At 40.4% G+C, this 16,007-nt stretch overlaps 1 protein-coding gene across 1 annotated transcript; it reads right to left on the bottom strand.

Annotated features, from left to right (window-relative positions):
• Positions 1–4,339: 4,339 nt before the first annotated feature.
• LOC104444844 (beta-1,2-xylosyltransferase XYXT1) lies at positions 4,340–7,263 on the bottom strand. Its single transcript, XM_010058604.3, has 3 exons — positions 6,585–7,263; positions 6,378–6,455; positions 4,340–6,002 (listed from the first exon to the last, which is right to left on the bottom strand). Exons 1-3 carry the CDS (start codon positions 6,796–6,798, stop codon positions 4,672–4,674), a joined length of 1,623 nt encoding a protein of 540 aa, XP_010056906.2. The 5' UTR covers positions 6,799–7,263; the 3' UTR covers positions 4,340–4,671.
• Between the last annotated feature and the right edge of the window lie 8,744 nt (positions 7,264–16,007).

The raw sequence follows: 16,007 nt of genomic DNA, 5'->3' as shown, positions 1-16,007 counted from the left end.
GTTTCCCTCGGCCTGACCTGTGCTTATATGCTTATGCCGCTGTACGCACGGTCGTCACGTTCACCTCCAGGCCCGAGTTGGTTCGGAAGATGGATTGGACTTCGTTCCTGGTTCATCGCCCGCCACCATCAGGAGACATACTTGGAGACGGATCAGATTGGTTCCCCAGAGTGGAAAGTACTGGCGGAGAAGGAGGACTCAAGGTGGTTTAGTCAGGTAATCAGTAACCCTTGCTTCCAATCCTAGTGGCTATGGCTCAGGAGTTGGATAACAAAAAGTAGGATAAGTACACTGTCAGTGTCCAAAGTTGTGTACGAAAGTTGTGTATAATGCTTATTTTAGTGTCAAAAGTTTCTATTGAATCACTAAGTGCCAAATCGGAAGAAAAACGATCACTTGGTGCCACCAGTAAGAGATTTCGGCCAAAAGGATTACGTAGCTTTTATATTTAAAAAAAAAAAATTGACATAGCTTTTAAACGATGTCGTTTTCCGTCCTCTTTAAGAAAACGACATCGTTTTGCTGTCATAAATGGATGGCCTCACAAAAACGACGCCGCACAACTCATTTTGGGATTTTTTTTTTTTTTTTTGAGATTGAAATTAGGGTTCCGATCTTCGTTGGCCGCCAACCTAGCTTACTCGGCCGCCGTCGCTCGGCCACCGTCACTTGGCCGCCATCGCTCGGCCGTAGCTTGAGGTGCATGAGGTTCCTACACTTGAGCGAGATCAGCACGAGCGTGTTGTCGCTGATGCTCAACAACTTGCGCCAAGTCAAAGTCGCGCTTTCTGCGGGAGCTTCATGACCGAGTCGAACTTGCACGAACAGCGCCGAAACCGTGTCCAGCAGTTTTAGTGGGCATGGAGGGCAAGCCTCTGGCCGCTCTGGCCTTCGATCGGGAGCCAGCGATGGCACACGAGGGAGCACCAGCCCCGGTCACCAAAGCCTAGGTATTGGATGACACAAGCTAGGCACTCGTCGGGGAGATCAGAGATGGAGAGGGAGAGATCGGAGGCGGCGCACTCGTCGCCTGCCTTCCCGAGCACCAACCATATCGCAGCCTTCGACTTGGCCGCTAAAGTGGCCATCGTCAGGGTCGGGGTCGGGATTGGAGCCGCAGCCATCGAGCATGAGGGCCGTCAAGGACGGCGACTGACCAGAGATGTAGAGTTTTGAATTGGGGGAGACATACCAAACGGCGTCGTTTTGTTATTTAAATGTTGACTGTACTCTCCGACGAGCCACATCAACTTAAAAAATTAACAAAAAAAGTGTCACGTTAGATTTCCGATCAACCAGATCAGAGTTGGCACTAAAATGATCATTTTTCAATTTTTTTGGCACTTAAGTGATTCGACAGAAACTTTTGGCACCAAAATGAGCGCCGTACATAGCTTTTGGCACTAATAGTGTACTTACCCCAAAAAGTAACGATTCAACTAGCTTTGAGCTCTCACGTAGTTCAGGTTGAATCAGTTTCCTTTGATTCGATGGTATTCTATTCATATGCAACAATCTTCATGATCTTCTTTCGCCTCCCCTTCATCGTTATGACTCCAATCTGTGTCCGGTCGGGTAATCCTAATCATGAACTGAATGACTTGCCTTGTTTTGATTGATGGTTCACCGCCCAGGCGAACAAACTTACGAATTCCAAGGGCAGCCCGCGGTTGAGAGCGTAAGCCCTCTCCAATCTTATTCATATGTTTAGGGCGAGTGGGTGTCCTTCTTCCAATCTTTAAGCCTGTCTGTCTGTCCTTCTTTACCTATTGATGACTCTGCTCCTCCCCGCGCCACACAATGGGAAACTTCAACAGGGGGTTTGTCATTTATTGATAGATTTTTCAGGATTTATCTCAACCGTCTACTCAAAGAAGTCCGTGCTACTGCTACTATAAGGAGCTTCATCCTTTGAAAACCTTTAAGTGTTATGTGGATTGGCCTCCGGCGGCTGACGGAGGCACAGTCCATTAACAGGTCCTCTGTCCTGTTTGGGAGATGTTATCTTGGCTTTAGGCGCATAACTCCCACGTCCCTGGCGCTCACTTGAATAGCAAGCTTCCTAACGCTTCTCCTACATGATTTTTTTTCTAGGTACCAATTTCAAAACGTCCATTTGTCTCACGAGCTGGCGATGCTTCATTTTACGATTAAAGTGCTAAATACCCAGCATCTCATACAATGGGAGATGACTCTGCTCCTTTATGCTGTGGCGTTGAAGAACTAATGCTTGCTTAGGTGAACTCTGATGCAGATTTGTTACTCAGATGAAAAAATCAAGATGCCTCGATTAAGCGCCCCCCCAAACTCGAGGCGGTATCGAATCAGATATCTGGGCAGTTCCGAGGTCCTGCGACTGTCTGACTAAACCAGCAGGATTCCACGACAGAAGACCACCCTTGAAAGGCCGCTAGAGCCTGACTGATTCCTTGGAAATGCGAATTCCCCCTCCTGAGCTAACGAAGACTCCTAGTCCTGAACGGCTCATGGCTTGCGGACATGAGACCCAGATTGTGTTGCAAGGAGAGCGAACTCTTTGTACCGATCCTCGAACACGCAGAAGCGTCACTGGCAGCTTATCTCATGTTAAGGAAATCACAGCGCACCTTATGGGGAAGCTCGTCAATGAATCCAAAAAGAGGTATAATCGTCTTGACACTGCATTCGACAAATTCAGTAGAGTCTAAAATGCACATAATGCGACCCAAAATTCCGACTGAAAGATGTCGTGTGAATTCGTTTACGTCGGTGTCCTGCCACTAAAACTTGTGGTCTATGCAACAGCAGGAACCAAAGAAATTTGACAGAAGCTTGTTCGCCTGTCACAAGTTCGACCACATTCATTCACAATGAAGGATCAGCAATTGCAGCTAACGCAACGACACTTCGGAGACAATCACCAACAGCGGTTCAAATGTCCGGTTCAGACCGGTCTCACAGGTATTCTCCCGGTGGCAAGCCCACCAAGTCCAGCCACTCAGAATCATGATAATTAAACAATAATGTATGATTTCATCTCGTTTTTGTCCCTCATCTGAGTATCTGCGTTTGCTCTCTGGATAAGATATAAAAGACACAAGGAATGCTGAGACGCCTCCTCCAGCCTCACTCATCATCGAAGACGGCCAAGTGCTGGCTATAGCTTTACATGGCAGGTTTGATCACGCGGTCGCGTTTCGATCATTTTAGTCACTTTTGTTCTTGGATAAGATTATAAAAGACCCAAGAAATGCTGCGACGCCTCCTCCAGCCTCACCCATCGTTGAAGACAGCAGAGTGCTGGCTACAGCTATATATGGTGAAATTTACGTGTTCGATCGCCTATTGCAGTGGTGTTTCCACTCGGAGCTGACTGAAGTTCCGACACGAGAGATTAGAAAATCGATGGACTGGACGAATGCCGTGGAAATTTCTTGGGCTTAACACATTGTTCATGTGCGCATAAATCGACCCAAGTGTCTTGAAATGAAATTCAGATTTTCCACGCCAGTATTTCCTAACGCGACTGCTCCTGTCTATTGTTCTCAGAATCTCCGTCTGTCATTGAAGCCGTTGGCATAGTTTAACATAGTTCCTGGAACATGACAGCTGCCCCCGCTCTTCTATACATACAGCCTAGAATTTGGGATAAACTGAAGCTCAAAATTCATATTATAAAATTTTATGCAACCACCGCCAAAGATGTTGAAAACTTTAACTCTTAAACGAAAATGTGATTTTAATGTTCAATAAACACACATCACATGACACCAACATGGCAGCATCCGACGGAGGATACTTGTTTTTGGCATCAATGATGATACCCCACGTGGATATCTGAACTTACATCGTTGGCTTAGTTCAATAAAAGCAATACAGCGCGATTCAGGATCTATGGGTTACCCTTTAAAAAGAACTCTATAGAAGCAACTTGTATTTTTCATGATTTGAAAGAGGGATAACTCGCCCATTTGTTTCCAATTTCTGCTTAATTTAGTTAAGGATCCAACCAAGAAGATAGCCGTTACCTTGGATTTCCATTATCCCCTCGAACTTTACGAAGAAAAATAAGATTTCTGAGAACCCTGACAGCACTCTGCTCCAGAAAATGCCATATCATCCAAAAGATACTAATAGAATAACTTCATTATGACACTCAAAGGTCCCACTGTCAGGAAAACACACATGAAAGGGGACCTGGAAATTGGTCGTCCTTAAAGCTTTCAAATTTCTTTAAAAGAAGATGGGACCTGGAAATTACTGAAGATATGTTTATCTTCAACATGCCTTGGACTTGCATCAAGAATTAAGAAACTGAACTACAGATGAAATTGTCTATTCAACTTCAGCCAGAAAGTCGTGGACAAAGTTCCAACACTATTCAACAGAGTAGTCAGCAAGGCTTGGCCAACTTGGTAGTTTGATTGTAACTAATTCGACAGTTAAGGAACTCATTTCTATCTACTTAGCACATAACAACAAAAGATTCTCATCGAAACCTCGCTTACCATGCCTATCTACTACATCGTGATTGTGCACAGACTAAAAAAACAGAACTTATTTTGGTGCATGCCTGTACATGAAAAAGGACTGAATAAAATCTCTAACCTTTACAAAAGGACTGTCCTGGTTGCAATGTACAGCAATGAAATGTATCCACAAAAAATGGCAAAGAATGCATGAACAACAGAGCTAATCGAACTTCAGCAGAGAATTGGAATGCCAGTTAATTTTCATGAAGGAATAGTCGTAAGCTTTAAGCAGCCGCTTGCGGAATCTCCTCATGTCCAAGCTCACATTCTGGCCATCAAGATAGATCTTCTTAGTGTATTCCCATCCCTTCTCTGTCACGCTCTTTGGATTAGTAAGGACTGGATCGGCTTTATCATATTCACTGTACAATGAGCTCTCTGTAGGCAAAATCTCATAACCAATATACTTCAAACCGAGCTTTCTTGCAGGCTCGCCGTAGTATGTCTCAGCTGCCCAATCTGTCCCCAGAGGAACAACTTGGATGAACACCGAACCAGGCTTCATGAAGAGAAAGTGGGTCATCGCAGCCCCATGTACACCAATCATGACTTCGCTTGAATTAAGCACACGGTAAATTTTCGCCAATTCAGTCGTTTTATCAGGCCTCAAAACTTCTACTTTGAACCCCATCTCCTCTGCCATTTTAACCAAGCAATCCTCGTTCAATAACGCCCTTGACCCACTGCGCGAAAATATTACTAACTTTGGTTTCTTCAATCGGGGTTTCTGATCCTGTTTATTGATTTTCATCGATTGCTCCTGAGCTGACCCTGAAGGTGGCTGGCTCAGTTTCAGCTGCATCTCTCGCTCCTCGTCTTGTATCAAACCATTAATCCGTGGCCAGTAAGCACGGTCAAGTAAATTTCTGAAGTCGACAACGCTCTTTTTCCCCTTCACCAGCGACGGATCCACGGTGAGCTCATCATGGATTTTCAGACCGACAATGGCTTCAGGAAAGCAATGGGTTCTTTTGTCTCCACTATAGTCGATTGGCGGATAATTCGTGAGGTGAGAAAGGATCTGCCCGTACTTTGTAATCCACCAATCGTGATATTCAAGGATGACAAACACCACCTCCTTCTTGAAATGCTGCGAAGTTATGTACAGCGGTAGAATCCCATCATTAAATTCATGGTAGACGTTACCCGTGTAGCCTCCTGTCGAGAAGAACACCGCAGGGACATCGTGCCAGACATCGCACCGATGGCGAGCAACCGCAATGTCTTTCTTCACAACAAGGTCTAGCTCATCGATAGTTGCCATGGTAGTGCTCTCCCATTTTCGGGTATAGGGCCTTATCTTTTCATGCTGGAGTTCCTCGTCATGGCCGTCTTCGGCTACTCCGAGAAAGCTCGAGAACAAGTCAACAAGCCCACTCGTCTGCTTGGAACTATAAAGGAAGACTGAGGAAGAGGGAGAGTGTGTCCTCACATCCCCTTTCATGATGCACACATCAGTGCGAACGCCGCTTCTGTCACAGCATATGGTCCCTGCAATTTTTTGTGACAAAACGCTTAAATTCACAATTGGAAAAAGGCTAAGAGAGATTCAAGTAGTCCAACCTAGAATTTATCTACGCAATAAGGCACAAGACACCATAACGCGCAAAAGAATAAGTCATAACTAATGAAATCACTTGCATGATTATGCCCGCTGATTAACCTATGTTTCAACCCAACAGAAGAACCGAGGGCCAAAAAACAGAGCAGCTTATGAAGTATCGAAGTTCCGAAAACACATCTTGTTGTCCACCATTTTTTAGCTTCTAAAAAATGTAAATGTATTTTTTTATAACATCTCGTATAAATTTTATCTACTTCTCTTTATTTGCCTTTTTTAGATGCAGGACAGGAGTGAGTACCCACCATTAGACATCGAAGAACAAGGAGGGGCATTTGCATCGTAGTTCTCACGAGCGACTTCACTGTCCACGCCGAAAGAATCTGCCAAAACCCACCAAAGAGACCATCAAGACAAGGCGATAAAAATAAAAACAGAGCAAAATAAAGGGAAACAAAAGAAATAAGCAATACACAGAGAGAGAGAGAGAGAGAGAGAGAGAGAGAGCTTACACAAGAGAGAGAGGCTACTGGAACCGAACAGCCCAGGGACCAACAACACAAGGCTGCAGGACAGAAGAGAGATCAGGAGGAGGTAGAAGAGCCTGGGCTTCTTCCTCTTGTGACCGAAGCTTGCGAAGTCAAACACGACGAAGCCATGCTCTTCGTCGCCGAAGATATGGGCTTCGCCTTTCCTCCACTGATGTAACCTCTGGTGGTGCACCATCTCTCTCTCTCTAATCCCCAGAAAGTTCGTTCGTTCACAAACCCAAAAAACAAAGATAAGAAAGAACAGATCTTTTCCTTTCGCCTGGCCTTTGTTCCCAATCTTCTTGCTTTGAAACGGAATGAACCCAACTGGGATTTGCTAGAAACACGTAAGGAAGAAAGATAGAGAGCGACTGGAAATGGGATTTCCTCAAGAGGGTTTTTCCCCAGAGAGAAGAGAGAGGGTTGCGTGAGCAGCAGAGGCACAAAGTCCTGCTTTTTAGAGGTTTAAGGGAGCTCTTTTTTTTTCTTTTTTTTCTCTCTCTCCTTAGAAGTGCTTCGAGAAAAGGAAAGAGGAAGGGAAGCTGCAAATGAGGAAGTGCCTCTCCTCTGTTGAAAGGTGGCAGAGCTTTCCACGGCCGTCAAATATGAAGGAGAAAGACGGAGAGAGATGGAGGGTGACGACTGACGATATTGAGGAAGCGTCTGAACAGGGATTATATATATCGCTGTGGCAGCGCCCGTTCAGTCAAAAATATCCAATAATAACAACAACCATTAACAAATTAGGTTCATCCACTAATGATGTTCAGTGTTCCCACTGCAGAATGCATGTGAGGTTTCTGGGATTCCACGAGCTGATCTCCCTTGATAAAGGTGCCTATTCTATTGAAATAAACGCGTTGGGCCTTTGTAAGCTGCTCTGTACCTGTAAAATTATTAGTAATTTCAAATATTACTGGTGATGTACATGATATGTTATGGACAAATTACTAGGATAGTGCACGCCGAGCCTTTTTTTTTTCATTTCAATCGGAGCATGGGAAGTACTATATAATTTATAAATAATGTGAATCGATATCATATGATTCGTAGGTGATGGAACAATTATTATTATTTTTTCTAGAGGCATGGATAGATTCAAAGTCCATTCAACAAAAGGAGGGAGAGAGACAGAGAGAATGTCTCAATCCGGGTCAATGGCGTGAGGGAGAGAAGTGCAGACTCGGTGTATTTGGGTTGGCTGGCAGGCTCCTCCTTTGGACAAATCTGCTAAGTGCTAACCCTAGTCCTCCACGCGCTCTTTTCCTCATTTGCTCATCGATTTTAGATTAAATTACAATACATAGCTTTGGACACGGTTTGTTTGTTGGCCACGGGGCCTAAACACATGATTGTAATTCTTTTTATTCTTACTATTTTCTCGCTTGATTTGATTGCTACATATGATGGAGCTTTGGTTGCCTCACGTTTCCGAGGCGATTTGCACATACATAAACTCATTCTACCAATCTAAAGATCTAAGCTTTTAGTTTTTCAAATTTCAACATCTGGCGTCGCTTAAATACGTGATTTAATGCGCCTTATGTATATATACTGTCCTTTTACCCAACAATGTGAGTTTTTGAATCGGACCACATTGTCTTTTCCGGACTTCCCTTGCGTTGGATGACATTAGTCGCTGGTGATGTATTGGATCTTTCTGGGGAAGCTTAGAAACTTTGATAGGGAACGTCCTGTTGCTCTCTCTCTGGAGCCTGGCTTCTGGGCAGCTACCTAGCTTGCGTTAAAAAAAGCAGAGTCGCCAAGACACGTCCTTGACTCGACAGCTGGTATATGGCCGGCAATTCTCGTAATGTGAGCTGCTTTACACGGCTCAACGCAGCATCGGACAAGATTCCCCTCGCGAAAGGGCAAGTCGGTTAAGTTCCTTCCGTCGCAAGTTGTTTGCTTTTTAACATAAGCCACCGAGACCCACCCGTGCAAGAGACTTCAATCCGCGCTCAAGACACTCCGAATAATGTCAACCCATACGTGTACGAGACTTCAATCCGCGTTCAAGACAATCCGAAATTAATTTTTCTATTTTTATTTTTTGGACAAGTTTTTGAACCAAGATACATATTTGATAATAACACGAAATTATGCTTTTCAAAACAAAAATTCATTTGATAGGCATTTCGTGTGATAAAAATATCCTTTTTCAATTGAATTAAAAGTGTTGATCTAGAAATCGTACGTAGGCAGGAGGAGGGCGGCAATTGATGGGTGACGAGGCGAGAGCGAATGATAAAAATAGTTTTTATTTCTATTTTTGTTCCAAAAATAGAATAGTTGAAATTTCCACCTCTAAACCTATATATGAGCTAAAAATTTGGCTTTGAAATAAAATAATGAAATTGCGCTACAAAATAAGTTTATGTCTCAAACCTGTTTTGGAGACCAGAAAAATAGAAAAATAGAGAAGCAAAATCGTTAGAATATATAAATAATAAACCACACGTTCATCTAACAATTTAAATTTTTAGAACATGGTTCCATAAAATCTTACATGATATTAAAAATTAGAAATCTTGAATTCGAATTTTTTCATGCCCCATTAGCCTCATGCTTTGAGAGTCCAGTCGATACATCTGATATTCAAGTCGTAGGGTATGGCGTCACATCCTGGGCTTCCGAGGAGTTCGCCCGTAGAAACTGACCGGTGCGAGTTGCGTTACCACCGTAAGCACGAAATTCCCATCTTATTCGGAAAGCGTGAGCAAGAGCATGGTTGTTGACATTTGATTATATAAATATTTCCTCTCGTTTTCGCGAAACTTTGTTACCAATTCGAACCCGCAAGCCTACGCTCCAGCTTGACGCCTAGCAGAAATCGACTGGCGCAATGATCGATCAAAGATAAAGATATATCACTTTGCGTCCGTGATAAATATATGATTTCGATGTATGTTGACTTTAGGTGCAACTGAAAAGTATTCCGCGTGTTCTTTAAACTCCAATTATTTGCAATAATTTCATGAGATGTCCATTTTGGATTAGGCGTATTGAAAACACCTACCATAATTAATCAGCAACACATCATACCCGAGAAAATTATTTTTTTTTGCCAGGATTCTTGCAAAACGCATCTAACGGATCCCCTCTAAATACATCGGTTATGAGCCTGTGAATAATTTAATTAGGATAATCTCTATTTTGAGTCTAACACACTCGATAAGAGAGACTAAAAACAAGGTCATGAGCCCATGGATAATTTGATTAAAATAATTATTTTGAGTCAAATACACTTAATAAAATGGATTAAAAGTAAGGTTATGAGCCTATGAATATTTTAGTCAGGATAATATCTATTTTGAGTCTAATACACCCAACAAGAGGGATTGAAAGCAAGCGTATCTCTTAAGTGGGGTGCCATGGGAGGTGAGTCCCCGCACTAGTGCTCCTGAATTTACATTGCTGGCTGCTTGCTATACGATGGTTTCCGGATTAAAAAAAAAACAAAACAAAACAAGCGTATCTCCTCCTCCTCTCTCTCTCTCGTTTTTTTTTTTTTCTGTGAAGAAGTACTTTGACTTTTGATGGTTCTCTATGAAATGAATTTTAGTGCATGGTCTGTGACCTAGTCATTCAAATATTCAACTATTAAATCATGTTTTCATTGGTTGATGGTGGTCTCACAAATTTTTCCGTGATTTTGGAGCGGTCCTTACCATATATTTCCCATGTTCTAGTCTTAGGAAAAATTACGAACGATTCTTCAACCCAGGCACTTAATTAGTCACCCTCGAGTGCAAGTAGCTTGCATAGCGCTCATTCTAGAAGGCAAGCGAAATTAATAATTTTAGGATGTTGAATATTCCTTTTTTCTCTCGGAAAATACGTCTGAAAATATTACTTTTTTTGTGACATTTTTTGGTTCCTCCTGTGACTTTTCATCTTTGTTGTGTGGTGACTTTTAGCTGGAGCACTTTTCTGTAGACTTTCTGCTTTTTTGGCTCTATGATTGAGGCTTTTATCCTATAAAAAAAAAAAATCACAAAGCATAAAAAGAAGAATAAGAATATACGATATGGTTTTCCATTTTAAAACGTTCAAAAGGTTAGTTTACATCGTCAACCAAAGAAAAGGTGTAGAGCACACGATTCCCAGGCTCTTGTATTAACTTCTTTGACAACGACAATGGCCAGCAGCACATCAAGGTCCGAATTATGCAATTAGTATTTTACACACCCATTTGCTTTGTTTGCCAAATTATTTAAACGATCAAGACTTCATGACTTCTAACGATTGAATGAAGTGTTCTCGCCGGGTATATTGTGGTTTTTTCGTAGTGCAATTAATCAAACCTAATCATTTTCATTAATATACATGTGAAAATTATGCTTATCATCAGTAAAAGTTACTTCTTTACTTGCACTACCTTAATGAGAGGACGAGATTCTCGAGGCTCATAAAAATAGAAAATTAATTTTTTCTTAAGAAAATAAATTAATATAGTACATTTTGCTGTCATGTTAGAGGTTTGAATTGAACCTTGTTATTTATTTATCTATTATTGAACTGGACCTTATCTTGGAATGCAAAATGATGTTGCATGACTGTGTGGTAATTCATGTTTATTTGATGCAGCTCATGATACACATTTTATAGTCAGAATAACATATATTATTGCGATATAAATTAATAAAAACATAAAGCGACTAGTGTATATCAAGAATATGAATAGTTCTACACAGTCCAAAAGCCACAAGCCAAAAACTGTATCTGACTCGCTCAGAGTAGTAGCACCGAAGCATTTTCTTCAAACAGCTAGGGTACTATATATAATTTTACAGGTCTCAGTTGAAGTCGATATCATTGAGGAAAATACACGAATTAGCGACTAGCTTCAAAGTTCTGACTATATACATAACTATCTAAGTAGGTCATCAATCCACGTTGCCTGAAATGCACGCGAGAACACGGCCAAACTGGCTGATTTTTATTGGGTTGAGAAAATTAATTTTTTCGAATTCACATCTTTGAGGGACAAAATGAGGTGACGTTGGTGCAAGAGAAAGTAAATATATCTATACAAATAAATATAATATAATAAGCACGCGACGTGGTAAGTTTCCAAGAAATTGGCATTTTGCATGCAAAGTCCAACGTCCTGGTGTCGGAACGATAAAATTTTTTCACTTAGGCAAGGTTACGGCGTATTTAATTTGACCTAGGTACGACTACATGCATCGGATGGAGAGACCTTGTAATTCGCATTTTTCACGCCGGCTGATGGTGCCGTTGAGTTCTTCCCCCTTTCAAGAATTGCTTTCATCTTCAATCTAAATGACCAAATAATCAATTAACTCCTTCTTTTTTTAAAATTTTTTATTAAGGTTTCCTCTTTCAACCGCAAAAAAAGTCATATATCGGATGAATTTTCTCCATCACTATATATATCTTCCGTGTGATGTGTGCTGTCTTAGTTGTGGCCTAGAGCACTAATTAAATTTACCAAAAAAAAGAAAAAAGAAAAATCCTTTTGAGCCGCTACAGAGATTGGGAAAACATGCATTCCAAATCAAACTCAATAAATGCTCTACAGACACCATGACTTTCTTTTAAAAATAAACGACACGTCAAATCAAGTCATTGGATTCAGTAGGCATCTTTAAAAACGCTGATTTGTATTTATCAAAATGATAAATCAACGAGAAATATTTTTATTATCAATAATTAATTATGTTTCAATATTTTCATGTACGGTGAAAATGTTTTTTGTTTATTTATTTTTGTACGCAATATAACCTAAATTTTTAATAAAATAATTTTCAAATCATTCATCTCCTATAAAATATGAAAAAAAGCCCCAATTTGGCCTTATTTACTGTAAAGGGAGTAAACTATTTGTATGTACTAGAGGAAAAAAAATATTTGTATATTTATAAAATCCAGGGATATCAATTTGTTTTCGTAAGAATGAAGGCATTCCATTCTAACTTTAATATACGATTTTACTTAAATAGATAAAATGAATCTAGACAATTAAAAAGGCCTAGCAAAGTAAGATGGAGTGAAGCAGCATCCACACCCCACATACCACATGCTTCTCTCCTTTCCCTTTTTCATCAATTTCTAGGTTTATCTTTAGACTTTTCTTATTCACTTCTTTATTCTATTCTATTTCATTCTCGACTTTAGCATACCTCGTGCGATTCGTCAGGTAAAAGCTAGCTCTTTCCTCTCCACCATGAGAATGTCCCCCTTTGAAGCTATCCTCAATGCCGTCCAAAAAAAAAAAGCTATCCTTAATAATATTTTTTAATATAATATACATTGTATATCGACTATATATATTTGTGGATTCAATGATGAAACTTAGAATTGTTTACGGTTGAAGTGTCCACGGCCGTAGGCCACGGGATTCGATTAAATGATGTGCTTACGTAGGGTGATGATGGTCTAAAACTACATAACAAACCTTTGACCGGAACATAAATTATGTTTGGGAATATTAGCGTGACGTAATTTCGTTGGAATTAGTATAAACCGCCCGTTTTGAAAACGTAAGGAAAAAAGGGGAGGGAGACGGTGAAAAATCAACATCATTTTCCAAACCATTGGAAATTGGAATTCTGACCATGTATTGTATGTTAGAAAAAATTTAAAAAATTATATTAAGTTGGAGAAGGAACATTTGATTAGACTTAGAGGGTAGGCTCAGCTACCTGTTTAAAAGCTTCTTGATTATTGTGAATGGACAGCTTGGCCTCGCATTGACACGGTTGTAACAGGCTAATCGCCATAGGCTTTTTCTGCAATTCGCTGTTTAATCTAATTAATGCTTAATTAATTATGTGCAAAATTTTCCAACGAATCCAGCAATGTTCTTGTCAGCCGTTTCCGAAAGGCGGCAGGCGGCCGCAAGTGGACGGGTCCCGGTCATCCAAGTAATGAAATGGCGATTAAAACAGCAAAATAATTGCATGATGAATACTCGCTCCAAAATACACGTTACGCGTGTCTGGTTGCTATCGTTGAAATTATGCCCGATCAATAGAATTGATCGATTTTTGAATGAGTCAGCTCTTATGTTCCTATCCTAAAATTTGGAATTAATCCTGTGGTTCTTGAATTCCAAGTGATTATTTTCAATGAAATTATGCTTGGTTGATGATTACTGTCTTTTGAATTAGCACCACATCTCCCTTATCGTTTTTGGTCTTTTTGGCAAGTGATGGTAGCGTGAATTGTAATGATAGACTTGGACGAAATGATAGATGAAAGGAAAATCGATGGCATCTTTTAGTTTCAATATTCGATGGCATCTTTTAGTTTCAATATTTTCTTAGTTCGGAGAGAGGAGAAAAATCTGTGATATCCATGAAACATTTAGAATAGGTTAAAGATGAGAGGATGGAGGCAAACCTGTTTGTATTTCTCAGTGTTGAGCACTTATTGGAAAACCTGACCAAATATTGGCGATTGATATATGGGTATAACCTAAATTTGAGTTTGAGGTGAGATTTACATTTTGTGGATTTGCATCAACCTCAAACTTGTTCTTAAAGCCAGTTTCAACTAACTAAAAAATATTTGCCCATTTGAAAAGCAAGTATACGCTAATATTTCGGTTTCTACTTTCGCGGACGTTGATCCTAAACACTTTTTTCAATTAAATGTTACAAAATCTAACAAGTTTGGATAAGAACATCCAATATATGTAGGAGAAAACTTCAATAACAAGTGTCGAGCATACTTCATAAGGAATGTTTGGATTTTGAATATGTTAAAGATAGACCATAGATGACTTTCTTAAGAAGTTGCCAAAGAGTATTATTTAATCGAAATCCCACAAACAAATAAAACAAAAAGAGGGCTAGCGTTCATCTTGGAACTTTCTCCCTACATATATTATTTACGTGAGGGACGAGATATCTTGAAATTCCCAAAGGTGACAACTGAGAAAGGGTCGTCGAGGGGTAGCCCATCTCATTCATGGAGCTCGTGGGATTTGACCGTCAGACGAAGATATGAAGGTACTGTTTTGGCTCCGAACCCGACTTCTCTGAAATGGACCCCCCGAGAGGCCAGGTTCAATCACGTGGGAACGCACGTGCATCCGGCCGAATTAGGCAACCTTGGAGTCCATCAGATAGAGAGAGAGACGAAGCATGGCCGTGGGGTTTACAAAATCTCCATGTTTAGGTGCGTATGGTAACGATTTTGTTCTTGAGAATAATTTTTTTATCAAAAATGATTTTTTTTTTTGTTCCTGGAAAAAAATGTGCTTGATAATTGCACAAAATTTCTATTTCCGAAAAAGAAATACATATGGTAGAATTGTATAATTTTGCTATTTCTTTTAATTTTTTAAATATTTTTATTATATTTTTCATTCTTTTTTTTCTTTCTCTCCTTCTTCCTCCTTTGTGGCTGGTCGCTGCAACTAACTAAGCAAGGTTCGGTGAGCCCGTTGAAGGCTCACCTAGCCTTTGGCGAGGCTCGACCTTGCCTAGGTGATGCGAGGTCGGCCTCACCCTAGCCCGGCGAGGTCGAGCCTTATGCTAGATGGCGAGACTCGGCCCGCCTTGGCCGGGCGAGCTCCGGCTCACCATGGCTTGATGTCGTTAGGGGTGGCGACACTTTGGCAAGGTCGCCACCATGGCCAAGGTCAAGCAACCAGCCAAAAGGAAGAAGAAGGAAAGGAAAGAGAAGAGGAGAAAAGAGAAGGAAAAAGAAGAGAAAATAAAAAATTGTTCCTAGAAACAATTTATTTATTTATTTATTGTTTCTATTCCGAATCTATTCCCGAGAACAAAAAAATCATTTTTGTTCTCGATAATAAAATTTTTACCAAACACGTTCTTATTTTTTCTTTTTCTGTTCCCTGGAATAAAAAAACAGAAATAATTATTTTGGGAAATAGAAACAATTTTTACCAAACAAGCCATTATTGACAGGATAACCTTTCCTCAAATTTCTTGAAGGAAATGTTAGAATTCCTTGATCCAGTCTTTCATGGCAAATCTCACCGCCAATCTTCAACAAGTTCCTCGAATTTGGTTGAGATTAATGTCAAGCAAGATAGATTACATGACAAATCGATCCTCATTACGGATGATAATAGGTATGCGAATATATAAGAAGACTCACTGCCCCGCAACCCAATCAATGGCAGTTCCCCATTCAAATGATGTTGTAGCAAGGTCTTGAGAGAATCCAAAAATTCGCCGACACAAGTGATCGTTGGCGAAAATTGATCGAAATGATTAAATTGAAATTTTAGATAAAGGTTGAGAACTAAATTAGTAAACTTGAAAATTTTAGAAATAAATTAATATATGTGATAAATTTAGGAATGATTAGACATTTTTATCACGTTCCTCGAGATTGCCTCACATTCTCGTGATAGAAGAAGAAGAAAAAGAAAGATGAGTGTGCTAACTCAAAAAGTCAAGA

The sequence above is a fragment of the Eucalyptus grandis genome, chromosome 1 (assembly GCF_016545825.1).
Source record: "Eucalyptus grandis isolate ANBG69807.140 chromosome 1, ASM1654582v1, whole genome shotgun sequence".
Classification (NCBI taxonomy): Eukaryota; Viridiplantae; Streptophyta; class Magnoliopsida; order Myrtales; family Myrtaceae; genus Eucalyptus; species Eucalyptus grandis.
This window is presented reverse-complemented; position numbering and strand designations above follow the sequence as displayed.